A 14,104-nucleotide genomic window follows, 5' to 3' on the forward strand; every position below is an offset into this window, starting at 1 on the left:
TTTCAGAAGATTAGACATTGTTTATGGATATGGGATTTTTTGTTTGTGATGCCAATATATCCTCCTCCATATTCAATTTATATATCATCAAATTGCTAGATACGAATCATTGGACTTGGTCTTTTAAAATGGTATGAGCTACTTGGAAACTTGAATAGTTGAACTCTACATTCAAATTGATGAACCAACACTTTGAATCACTAGTTTCATGTTCAGAACCTTTGGCCTTTGAAATGTGAACTTTGATTTGATTTGGGGTGCATGGACTATTATGAACCAAAATACACCTAATGTTCTATATTTGTGTTTTAGCGATAACAAATATGAAGATCTTGAAATTAAAAAAGATAACTATCAGAGATCTATATTTGTGTTTTAGTGATGAAAAAAGTACAATCCAATTTTAAGAAAAATAATAGTCTTAAATGTATATGATTAAATAAAATAAACAAGAGTACTAGTTGTAGCTATATAATTCTAGTATTACTAGTTATGTTAAATAAAATGCTCAATAAAACAAGTATGAAGTAACATAAATGGATCATCTACTCGATCCTAATATGACTTAATGTGAATGCATCTGATCATTACCTAGACAATATTATGCATGAGATCTTTACTCAATCACCAAGAGATAATATAATTTGTAAGTTCAAATTTTGGCATACTTAGTTTGGTACAAATAATTTTAACTAAATGCAAGGACAATTTCTTGTATGACTTCAAGACATGAATGATATTTTAATTTAGCACAAATACTACACAAGTGTGTATGTATGCATGTAAAGTAGTTCACATAGTGAATTGATATACAGACATACATGCACATATGCATACAATCATCATAATCAGTTATCATTGAATTTGACCAAAGCTATTATATATGAACAAGAGATACATGTTTAGAAGGGGAAAAAAAAACATTTACATAGGTACCTCTTCTCCCCTTGAAGAAATTTACAGAGCAAGGGTGTGGAAATCACAAGGGAAAAACACAACAATGAAATGCAGCGATCACAAGGGAATGGCAACAAAATCATAGATCTCCATTAATCTCCACCAATGTTCAGAGTTCTCCACCCTCTTTTGGATATCTCCACCCTCTTTCACGCGCAATTCTCCACAATCAATCAAAACAAATGGGGAATGATTAATGTTTTTACTTTTATTTTTTGTTTATAATCCATAATCCACAATCCACAATATCTCCTTGTATATATATATACATATACATACATACATACATACATACATACATACATACACACATGAAAACAACAATGCACTTTCTAAGAGTTTACAATTGTTCAACAAAATTAATTTTTAACAAGAAAATGCACCTAAAGAACTGTTAGCTCAAAAGCAAGAACATGCTGTTGAAACAGTACAAAATATGCTTGACATGAGACATCTGCAAGTGAGGGTGCTGACCAATCTTAAAAACTTGAATGTTGAAATGAAAGCTATCAGTGATCAAACACCTATGCTAGAGTTACAACACACTATGAAGTTGATTTTAGATAAGGTAGATGCATATATTCAGAAGTTTAATAATCAAAATTTAAGGCACAAGCGTGAAGGAGAAGGAGCGGCTTTAGAAAGAGACTACATGATAGAAACAACAACTAGACAACATAGAAAATATTATGGGAGCCACTAGATAGAATCTAGAAAAGTGTTGCGGTAGGTACTATGACATTGGAAGTACAAGTTAAATTGGTTTAGTTGTTGTTAGTTGGGTTGATTACTTCTTTATTATATGATTCAATGGTAATGTTAGTTATTATTTTAACATGTATGAAAACATTATTATTCTTCATTATTATATATACATACATACATGAAAATAACAATGCACTTTCTAAGAGTTTACAATTATTCAACAAAATTAATGTTTTATAAGAAAATGCACCAAAAGAAATGTTAGCTCAGAAGTAATAACATGATGTTGAAATAGTACAAAAAGTGCTTGACATCAGAGGTCTACAAGTGAGGGTGTTGATCAATCTTGAAAACTTGAATGTTGAAATGAAAGCTATCGATGATTAAACACCTATGCCAGATTTAAAATACAATGTGAAGTTGATTTTAGATAAGGTAGAGGCGTATATTCAGAAGTTTGATAATCAAAATTTAAGGCATGAGAGCAAAGGAGAAGGAGCTTCTTTAGAAAGAGAAGGAGAAGGAGAGGCTTTAGAAAGAGACTGCACGGCAGAAACAACAGCTAAACAACATAGAGTATATTATCATGGGAGCCACTAGATAGAATCCAGGAAAGTGTTGTGGTAGGTACTATGACATTGGAATCACTTTCAAGTGTCTTTGAGAATTTACAGTCTGAATATCAAATGCTTAAATAAGAGTGTTTCAAGTATTGACACAATCTCCCTGTGATGATCCCAAGTATCAGATTCTTATAAGAGTGTTTCAAGATTAGGAACCACTTCAACATCATATGCATGGTTTAGAGGTAATGTCATTGTGGTAGAGGCTTCTGCAAGGGAATGAGCCTTGTGATTATGGCATTTACACAGAAGCATAACTTGCTTCTTCAACTCCTTACACTCAAATCTTCACTGAAGTTATTCTTCAAGTCCTTGCATATGCAATTTTATCACCTTGGAAAATTGTATTTTATCCTGGTAGTTGGGAACATGTGATTGTTTGTTTTATTGTACTAATATGATGATAGTTCTATAGGAATTTTTAATCAACCCACCTAATCAGCAACTAGACCTATTTAATTGGGTTATGGCTACTTTCTTTCTAAAAATATCTGTTATGATATGTTTTTGTAAAATTTCTTGTGAACTCTGCCTATTTTTCATGGTTTGCATTATTTTTGTGGAGGATCTTGAGGTAAGTCACTTAGCATGGGTTGAGTGAGTATTTTTTTTTTTAATTTGAATTATTGAATATGTATGTAGCTGGATTTATTTTTCTATTGTACTAAGATGTAATAAGCACCTTTTAAAAGATCTCTAAATATACATGTTTAGAAGGAAATACAAAGAGATACCTATTTAGAAGGAAAATAAATGAATGTTTACATAGCTCCCTTGAAGAAAATTACAAAGCTAGGGCATGAAAGTGAAATCACACAGCAAGGGCATGACACAGCAACAAAATTGCATCACAAGGGCACGGCATGGTAAAAAAAATCACAGAACAAGGGCACAACAGCAAAATCATAGAGTAAGGGTACATAAAAAAAAATGCAAATGTCACAAGGGCATGAAAACCAAATCACAGAGCAAGGGCATGACAATGAAAAGTAGAGGTACACAACAACAAAATTGCAAAGTAAGGGCACATAAATGAAATGCAGAGATCAACAAAATGAAATGCAGTACCAATGACAAGGGCACGCAAGGCAATTCTCATAGCTCTCCACCCTCGTTCGAAGCTCTTCACCCTCTTTTGCATGAAGCTCTCTACAATCAAAACAAATGGGGAATGGTTTATGCCGTGTTTTCTTTTTTTTGTTTATACTCTCAATGTCATCAGAATTACAATGCCAACGTCGGTATTGCGACGACATCAAGGACAATTGCAACAAAAAAAACATGAAAATGACCACAATTTACACTCAAGAAGAACACACAAATCCTATCTAATGTCTCATGGAGATCCTTCAAAAAAGTCTAGATTTCTACAACTATCTTACCAATGGCACTTGTGGCAGCTTCCCATCAATAACTAAAAGTGTGATACGCTTCATTGTTTCTTTGTTGCACTTTTTAAATTTATCTTGATCTTTCCCTAGTCTAGTAGGATGAGACTCTTTTTCCTAGAATGCATTCATCAAGACGAAAATAATCAAAGATAATCATCATCCACTAATTCTACATATTGTAAATTTTTTTGTTGAATGGTTGACTCCCTTCCAACATTATGTTGGTCAAAGACACCATCTAAAAAGAGAAATAATGAAGAGGCAACAAACAACTCTCAAAATTCAAGGCATGGATCCCAACCCAGAAACGCAAGTAGATTGAGACACATACTTAAAAAATATGAAGTATGGCTGACACAAATCTTGAGGTGCAAACCTAGAAAATTCTAATGAAGACCCAAAAATATTTACAAAAAATATAAAGAATATGTAGGTTTAACTTTAAAAGAGTTTTCCAAAACCCCAGGTGATTGAAAAAAGAGGTCTATAAACACTAAAAAATGACTAACATGAGAAAATTCACTACAAATTTTGGAAGAAAAACCAAGTTTTATTCATGAGTTGCATAGAGGTTGCTTGAAAAATAAGCCCTAGTTACATACTGAGAAGTAACCAAAAAAAACCTCAAAACTTGGAAAAATGGGCCAAGAAATGTAGAAAAAGGGCAAAAAAAATATAGGTCATGAATTATCATCTAGAAGTCAAACAAGGGCAGTGCTTGAGTAGGAAAATGATGTTTGTAGAGGTAGGTCATGAAAAAACAAGTGAATTGAGGGTGAAGCATGAGCATGGGTTGTTGTTTTATAGATAAACAACATAGACAAGGTGAGAGAGAGAGAGAGAGAGAGAGAGAGATATTCTTTAATAGTTGTCGTGCTTAAGCAACAAAATAATGTAATCAAGGACCATGAATTATAGGTAAAGAAGCAAGTAAAAAAACCATACTCATCATTTTCCAATGGAGGAAATACTCAAGAACCCCAAAAATAATGAATTTTTTTTCAAAAACTAATAAAATTTTCATTCAAGAGTTTTTTGAATATGTCACTGCGTTTAGGACTAGAGGTTTCTTTTCTTTTCTATTTACTTGCAAGGAAGATTTGCATATGGTCTTATGCGAGGATCCCTTTTCATTTGGTAAAAGTACTCTGACTATGAAGAAGTGGGAACCAAATATGGATTTGTCAAATTCCTTTTTCCTTACAACCCTTGAGACTTTCAGACCTTCCTCTAGAATTTTGGCATGAAGATGTTTTTAGAGGATTGGTTGAGTCATTTGGTGAGTTAATGGCTATTGATGCTAGGACGAAAGCCAAGTTAAGGCTTGTATTTGTGAGAATCTATGTTAAGGTTCATTAGGTTAAGGATCTTCCCCAAAAGATTCACTTTTTTCCCAAACTTGGTAAATGGACACAAAAAGATGAATTTGAGGATCTACAAAATGCATTGTTTTATTATAAAACGGTGGGGCATTGGGCCAAGAAATGCCCTAAGAAACTAAAGAAAAGTATAAGGAGGATCTAAAGAAGAAGAAACCCTAAGTTGAACAAAAAAAGGTATGGAAACCTAAAGTTGGGTAGGAAAAGGTTCAAAAATACATCCTTGGGGAGAAACTAATAAGACTTCTGGAGATAATCAAGTTATTGTTGAAGGGGAGAAGATGGCTCAAAATAAGGGTAGCATTGACGTTAATCTAAGAGGGAAATCAGTTGGTTCATGTCATCTTGCCTCCCTCGATGGGACTCTTGGAAATGAAAACACTATGTTTGATCAGGAAGTTAAGGAATCAGAGTCAAGGAATGATCAATGGGAAAAAAATTAGTTTTTTTGAGTTTTGTCCTCTAACTCAAGTATTAACAAGAGTTAGGGGGGTGGTATTGACGAAGGATAAATTAAAGAGAATCATTATGATCTTCACTTTGGGAACTCGGCTAGAAGAGTGGAAGGCTCGCTCGAAGGGGGTAACCATCAAGAGACAAACTCCTACTTTGAGGCTTAAAATTGTGGAATACTTGGCTCTCACTCATCTTTGGTTGAACTTGTGAAGTCAACCTATCTAGGCGAAAGTGCAAGATCTGAGGTAAAACAAGCCAGTAAAGATCTCAAGAAAGGGAACATAGTTGAAGTGGAAGAAAAGATACAAAAAACTAGAAATAAGAAGAAGACAAATAAGGAAGGGGGCTTTTCATCCTCCTCTTCTAGTGGGGTTTCAACTAGAAGAAATAAAACTAATTTTGGATCCCCTGTTGTGAAAGAGGACATTGGTTCTCCAAGTAAAGTGCAGAGGAAAATCCAAAAAAAATAAGAGAAAAGAAGAGAGCCTACAAAATATAGCTGATGGAAACCATGCTACTATTCTAGAATTTACTCCAAAGAAGAAATGAAGATTATAACATGGAATATAACGGCGCTTAATAGACACCATAAAGTGGATGTGGTTAGAAATCTAGTTCATGACCATAATTCGGATATTTTGGAACTTCAAGAAACCAAAATGAAAAAGGGAAAGGCGGAGAAGTTCAAGCCTTTCAAAAATTGTGGGGTGGCTACAAGCGATGCTAAAGGGGCTTCAGGAGGTATGTTGGTTCTATGGAATCAATCATTGCTAAATTGGAAAATTGTAGATTCAAGTAAGCATTTGATAGTTGTCAAATTTCATCACTCCAAACTAGACTTTAGCTAGATTCTGGTAAACATTTATGCGCCAAATAATAGGAATGCCAAAAAGAAAAATTGGGAGAAATTATATTATTTAAGGACTGTGGATGCTAATAATTGGCTCATGTTTGGGAAATTTTAATGTTCCTCTTTACGAACATGAAAAAATGGGGGGAAATTCGAGTCAACTTGAAGGTAGACTAGATATTGTGGAGTTCATTAATCAAGAAGCTCTAATGGATATGGATCTCCAAGCGCTTAACTTTACTTGGAGTAATTAGAGAGTTGGGGAGAATTGTAGTCAAGCTCGTCTTGATAGGGTGCTTTTTGTCACATTATTGGATACATAATTTTTGTTGCTCACTATATTTCATCCCTAAGATGGTATCTAATCACTTTCCTTTGATTTTTATGGCTCATTCCTATTCAAGGAGAAGGAATTTCCCTTTCATATTTGAAAAGATGTAGATTTAGCATACAAATTTATAGCACGAGTTTGAAGGATGCTAGAATATTAAGGTGGAAGGGTCAGCCCTTTTCAGAGTTGCAAAAAAAGTTAGACATGTCAAAGATATGGTGAAAGTTTGGAATAAGACTTCCTTTGGGGATATTTTTCAAAAGAAAAAAAAAGTCAACATTAAAAGAGGAATTAAAGAAGATTCATGATAGAATCCAAGTTGAAGGGTACTCTATTGATCTTGTGGAAGAAGAAAATGCTAAGATGGTTAGTTATTGTGATGTGATATCCAAAGAATATATTTTTTGGAGACAAAGTTCTAGGGCTATTTGGCTGAAGGAAAGGGACAAAAACTCTAAATATTTTCATCTAACAACTAAGAAGCATAGGGCTGCTAACTAAATTTCTTTGTTGAAGATTTATTCCAAAGATATTTTGAATGAGGAGGATATTACTAAAGAGATGATGGCCTTCTTCTCATCTTTTTTATCTGTTGATCCTAGCATTTCTTGGGAGAGTCATAATGAAATATTGGAATCGATTCCTTCCTTAATTTTAGAAGAGCATAATAAAATGCATCTAGCAATCCCATTGAATGATGAAATCAGTACAACTATTTTCTCCTTTGAAGGGGATAAGTCTCCAACATCGAATGGTTTTCCAATGTTTTTCTTTTAGCAACTATGGTAAGTGATTGGTAAGGATGTGTGTAATTTTTTTAAAGAATTCTTTGGGGCAAGGAAGATGTTAAAGGATATTAACTCTACCTTCCTTTTTTGTATTCCTAAGAAGGTTGGTGTCATTTCACCAAACTCATTTAGGTTGATTAGTCTCTGTAACTCAATCTATAAGATCATTTCCAATATCCTTACTTTGAGGATCCTTAACCTTATATCTCGACAGTAGAAAGAAGTTGTTCCAGGCCAACATATTCTGGATTCTATTATAGTGATTCATGAGAACATCCATTCTATGGTCTCTTCCAATACCTAGGGATTTGTGATGAAGGTGGACTTATCTAAGGCATATGACCAAGTGGAATGGAATTTTCTTTTCAAAGTTCTTAGGGCTTTTTTCTTTGGTTATAGATGCATCTAGCTCATATTCCAATTGGTTACTATGGTCTCTCTTGATGTCCTAGTTAATGGGGCTTCCTCTGTCTTTTTCAAACCTTCTAGAGGGTTGAGGCAAGGAGATCCTATTCCTCCAATGTTTTTCACTATCATGGTTGAATGTTTGGGTACGTACATTGGTAATCTATCAAACAATGGGACTATTCATGGTCTGATACCATCCTCTAATCTCCTGTCGTGTTCTTGTGAGCAATTTGTAGATGATATTGTGCTAATGGGTATCGCCTCCATAAGGGAAGCAAGAAGCTTTAAGAAGGTGTTTGATCTCTACTCTAATTCCTCTAGTCAAAAGGTTAATTGGGAGAAAAGCTCCATTTTGTTCATTAATACTCCTATTCATAGACAGGTAAAGATTGCTAATGTTATGCTATGTTTCATTGCCTCATTGTCGAGAACTTATCTAGGTCTTCCTCTTGGTTTAAAGCCTCCAGATTCTTTTTGGGAGTCTCTTATGGATAAATTTAATTTTAAACTTGTTGGTTGAAATGGTAATTTTCTTAGTCAAGAGGGTAAGGTAACTTCACTTAAGTCTTGCATTCAAAGCTTACCCACTTATGCTCTTAGTCTCTTCAAAAACTGAGCCAAATATGCAGAATTTTTTGAAAGAACCCAAAAGAATTTCCTCTGGATGGGGACTAAGGATAAGAGAAGGTTCTCATTGGTGGCTTGGGATTTTATTTGCAGGCCTAAATGTAAAGGGGGTCTTGGTATTAGACCCTATTAGACTAAGGAACAATGCTCTTCTTTCCAAATAGGGATGGTGGGGCTTTGAAGATTGCAAGAAGTGGAGCACTATTTGGAAACACAAGTATCTGTGAAATATCACTTCTACAAGATTCCATTAACTCTCCTCATGTGGCTAATACTTCCTCCATTTGGAATATGGTTCCAAGGGGTTAAGGATATTGTTTCCATGGGGAGGAGGTGGTAAGTGGGGGATGGCAAAAAACAGAAGTTCTGGGAGGACTGCTAGTTGATGGCTTACCCTCTGGAAAGTGCCTTCAATGATAGGGATATTATTGATAGTTGTAAATAAAGATATGGGGATTTTGTGTCTAGTTATTGGAGAGATGGGAATTGGGTGAATCTTGTGGATATTAATAAAGACCTTTGGATAATTCAAAACTCTCTCAAATATTTATGTATAAATATGAATTGTAAGGGTTCTCTTCTCTAGGGTCTTCATCACGGTGGCAAGTTTAAAGTGGCCACAATCTTTAGGGACAAAGTTGACGAAAGACCTCCCCCTTGAGCGAAAACTTGGATAGAAGGTCTTATTCCTAAAATTTAAATTTTCTTCTAGATTACTCTTCATAACAAAATCCTCACTTTTGATAATTTGAATAAGAGGGGTTTTCACTTTGTCAATAAATGTATTCTTTGTAAGAGAGATATTCAAAATATTGATCATCTCTTCATCCACTCTAGCTTCAGCCAATTAGTTTTTAAAATGGTCCTGGACTACTGGTCACTATCCTGGGTCCATGTAGAGAACTTGACTAATTGTTTTGAAAGTTGGAAGTGTCCAATCAAGAGCTTTGAAGCCAAAGCACTTTGGAACTTCTCTCTTCCCCACTTGTACTAGGGTATCTAGAAAGAGAGAAAAAACTAGATATTTAGAGAAAAAGATATTCCCTCGTGGTAGTAAGTCTCAAGATTATTAGAGCTATTAAGGAGAACTTCATTTCCCATATAGGCGACAAGGGGGATTTTAACATTAGAAATTCTTCATTGAACCTTTTCTTAAAGCCTCATTAAAAAAAGAGATGGGGCAATTTGGTTATCACTTCCTAATGGGTGGATCAAAGCAAATCTTGATGGAATTGCAAAAGACAATCCCGATAAAGTTGGATGTGGTGGAATTTTAAGAGATTTTTATAGTAGAGATGTGGGTGCTATTGCAGCTCCCCTTGGTATTAGTTCTAGCCATATAGTTGAGGAATTTGGTGCTTTGTATGTGGTTAGAATGATAGTGAAAGATGGATATGGGAACCTCTGGATGGAAGGAGACTCTCTTAATATAAATAAGATTTTTAATAATAAAAATGCAATTACCTAGTCTATTGAATCTATTATTTCAGAAATTAAGGAGCTCCTCAAAAAATTTAATAAATTTTATATCTCCCATAGTTACAGGGAAACTAAAAGGGTGGTGGATTGGATTGCCAACATGACAATTAGTTCAGGTAAGCAGATGAGATGGAAGATGACATAAACACTTGAGTGGCGCTTAAAGAGTTAATAAATTATGATGTGAATAATGCAGCTGTTGGGAGGATTTGTTAATAATTTACTTTGAAACTGTGGGTGCTTTGGCAATAATGAAAGGAAATTTTAAGTCTTGAGGGTGCACCTTTTCATTATTATCATTTTTATTCGGCACATATTTTGGGTGTCTTTGAAGGCTTTTCTTGTTTTGAAAAGATCATTATCTTTCCTTGATGGCATTGCCTCTAGAAGAAGGAAATGGTATGAGAACGCCTAACTAAAGGTAAAGTTACTGGTTACCTTGAGAAACTCCATGGTTTCAAGCCAAATGTCATAGAGGAGCTTTTTAGGAACTGGTATGGGGATAAAGTATGTCTTTATGGAGTACAATTACAATTTATAAGGATTTTTTAGCTGGAATTATTGGGCTCCATAAAAGTGGTATAAAGTTTAATAAGAAAACTAAGATCTCTAATGCGACATTGAATAAATTCCCTAAATGTCAGAGGAGAAGAAAAAAGTTAAAGTGGGAGATTTTTTTGACCTAGAGCAAATTAAAGATATTTGGCAGGAAGTTTTATCTTTTGTGAGGGAATATTTTATTCTAGATGGTTGTTCTAAAAGGGTGTACAAATATCATTTTGTTTTCCTTAACCATTTTTGGTATGAAGATAAGATTTCCTTTCCCTTCTTCAGATGAATTCCCTCTTTCTGGGTCTCCAAGCTCATCGTAAAAAGGAAAGTCGGCTCATTCTTCATGAAGGATTAACTATGTTGATTGTTGAATATTGTAGGGATAGGTCTCCAAGGGCCTTAGTTTCCTCTATGAAGAACAAACGGAAAGTTATTAAGGACACCACTGCAAAGAATTCTGTGGGGAAGGGCAAGGTGACTTCGGGAGATGGTAAAATGAGTGTGGTGGCTCGAGGTATGGAGATGGAGTTTGAAAATGATTTGGAAGCCAAGGGAGAGGAGATGAAGGTTTATACTGTGAAGGCTTTTGAAAAGAAGGGAAAGTTTCCCTGGTACTGGAAAGAAGGCCAAAGCCTGGCAAATGGAGACCGAATCTAAGGATGACTCGGAAGAAGGGGAAGAGGAAACAAAGGAATATATGGGCGACCAAAGTCAAGAGAATCTCACTGATAATGGAGGTTGTAGTTCCAATAATGAGGGTTACTTTGGTAGCCAGGGTGATACCTCTGTGAAAACTATGAAAAAAGTAGGTGAGGGATAAAAGATGGCTTATGATATGAAGGAAGATATTGCTAAGACTCTCAAAGATGTGATGATGAAAAAGAATGTCAATGAGGAGAAAAGTAAAAAGGAGACTAAAAGCTAGGGTAAGAAAGATAAGACTAGAACTAAAAGTATCAACAAAGGTGAGGAGGAAGTGACAACATGTAATAAAGAGCACACTGTGAAGGATAATGTCATGAAGAGAACTTTAAGGAAGTATGATATATTATCCAGAAATGGAAAATATAGTAAGGAGGGATTATAGGATGCCTAGGATTGTGAGCTAGATAATAACACAGCGAACTTGCCTAATGTGGACCACAATGATGGTGAGCAGGAGGGAGGCTTTTATGTTGTGGAGGAAAAGGATTTCATTGAGGATTTAGAAGATGCAAGGATTGCAGAAATTAATACTAAGCATGGAAAGGAGCAGGGCAGCTATGTCATTGATGAACCTGATGAAATGGTCAAGGAGGAAAGAGAGGGCAATCTGGAGTTTCTTCACAAAGCTAAAATTTAGGTTGATATCTCCCTCATGGTTGACACCTAGATATATAATGGAAAGAATTCTCTAAAGACGATGGTTAGGGACTTGCAAGCTGGCCTAGAGAAAGAAACAAACAAAAGGTTGGATTTGGAAGCTAAGGTTGACAACATTCTAGGTAAACTTTTGGATTATGAGAGAAAACTTTGCCAACTTATCAAAGATAGCGAGCAAAATATGAATATGGTGACGTCTAGGCTTTGTGTCATTGCTACTAGTTTGGGTAAGAGAAGTTTGGAGGAAATTGTGTCCCCCTACTGCTATCTCTTTAAGTGGAGGCCCTAGAAAGTGTACCAAGTTGAGCACAAAGAAGGCTATTGAGAATACTCCTAGATCGACCATAAAGGAATCTATTGAAGAACTACCTAGTCTCGGGAAGAACCTAATTAAGGTTGTGAAAGAGCTAGCCTAGTGTTGTGCTTTTTCTTTTTTTCTTTTTGGTCTTTAGGTTTTTGTCATCTTCTGTGTAGTCTCTAGTCTCCAGTTCTAGTTTCTAGTCATGTCTACTAGTCCCTGTTGTTTCTAGTAGTAGTTAGGTGTCTATCCTTATGGGGTTTTGGTAAGTTTTATTAATGTATAAATTATTGAGGTTTCAGGTCCTTGTAAAACCTTTGGTTTTCTACTTCCTTGATACTATGGACTTATTGTTTTGTACTCTAATGGATTTGGTATGAGGTTTTAGGTCCCCTCAAAACTTGTTTATACTTGAATCCAAAAAAAAAAATCGTACAAAAAATAATACAATGTATTTTTATTCAAGTGCCATGCTTTGTTCAATAATTGGATGAATTAAATAAATGATCAAACAATCATTTATAGAGGTACAAAGATAATGTTTCTAGAAAGAAACAATCATAAATTTAAAAGTATCTAATATTTATATAAGTTACAATATTGACCATTAAATAGTATAGGATAAAGATGTAAGGTATTATTCTAATAGTAAATGTGGCCAAAATATTTTTGTGTATTTCAAAAAATATATTTTGGGTTGTCTTAAAGCACTACAAAAATAGATAACCGTAGCATGCAAAAAAAATAGTGTTTTAATGGATTATTGTACTCAACATAAAAAAATGTTAACATGGTCTATCAATATCTAGGTGAAGTAGTTTCATACACGACTGGTTTTCTAATATTTGCAATTTTTAATCCTAAATTTGTATAATGACAAAATAGAATCTGGCACTCGCTAGATTTTAATCTTTGTGCCTAGAAACCATGGGAAGGGGGGACTCCATTTCATGACCTTCTATACGATGCTAGGATATATGGGTAGCATCATAAGATTTAAAGCTAAATTGTGTATTTCTTTAATAACAAGCCATAATGTGTATACCATCAAAGTTGGAGAAAGTTCAACCACTTTCCTTGTACTTAGCCCATCAAAATCTATTTAACTTTCATTCAAAAACAAAAGAAAATATTAATTTGTCTCCTTGAGACAATGCTTATGAAAGATGCAATTGGATTTCCTCTTGTATAGATCTTATAGAATGTGAGTGTAGCTAATTACTTTTTCAAAATCCAATAGGTGAACATACTTAACTATATTTTCATACTCTAATAGTTGTGCAACCTGAGTTGGCCTAGTGGTGTAGAACTTTTGCTCTTGAAAGAGATGTCACAAGTTCAAATTCCACAGGGGGTAAGGTATGTACACCTTGTTTGTAGCACACTTAGGTGCCTCCCACAAGGAGTACAGGGTAGTTTCATATTATTGTCACCATATGTAGACACAAGAACATATGTATCATGGACTATAAAAGTTCATTTCCTTTCCTTTATCATTTGATTTCTAGTCAGTGTCTTATTCTATTTTAACTTGTCAAATGGTGACTAAATGACATAATACAAAAATATGAGCGAGGACCACACCAAGATCACAATTTGCAACTCAGAATATGTAGTTACATTTATATTCATAACTTGTACACAAAAGATCTGCACAATGTAAGAGTGCTAACCTTGAAATCTGTGAAATTGGTTCATCCCAAATTTTGCCTACTCTAAAATAATCTCATTGTCATTCAGAATTCATTTGAAGTAAGTTGTTCGAGAAAGTTGTTGAAATATTTGATCATGTGAAATGAAACTTTTGGTTGTTCGTTATAATTTCATATGACATGTTGGTTAATCATTATAGTTGAATTTCATGTGATGTGTTAGTTAATTGTTATATTTGAAATTGA

The 14,104-nt window shown here is 34.5% G+C and overlaps 1 protein-coding gene across 7 annotated transcripts in view; it reads right to left on the minus strand.

Annotated features, from left to right (window-relative positions):
• The window catches only part of LOC149568661 (membrane-associated progesterone-binding protein 4-like), a 158,174-nt gene that overhangs the window by 39,571 nt on the left and 104,499 nt on the right, over positions 1-14,104 (minus strand). The window contains exons 8-9 of one of the 7 annotated variants that reach the window (XR_016362599.1): positions 3,354-3,434; positions 831-1,103 (exon numbers count right to left, since the gene is read on the minus strand). The exons of 3 other annotated variants lie outside the window; for them this stretch is intronic. Coding sequence is in view for 1 of the 4 variants with exons in the window: in XM_089821537.1 (XP_089677663.1) it covers positions 1,107-1,118 (12 nt within the window). In the remaining 3 variants the exon portion in view is untranslated. Of the gene's footprint in view, positions 1-830; positions 1,119-3,353; positions 3,435-14,104 lie in introns of those variants that run through there. 3 more of the 7 variants (XR_016362598.1, XR_016362600.1, XM_089821537.1) reach the window with 3 other exon arrangements.

Source organism: Cupressus sempervirens, chromosome 3 (genome assembly GCF_028749045.1).
Source record: "Cupressus sempervirens isolate cs-2001-9-10 chromosome 3, ASM2874904v1, whole genome shotgun sequence".
Lineage (NCBI taxonomy): Eukaryota > Viridiplantae > Streptophyta > Pinopsida > Cupressales > Cupressaceae > Cupressus > Cupressus sempervirens.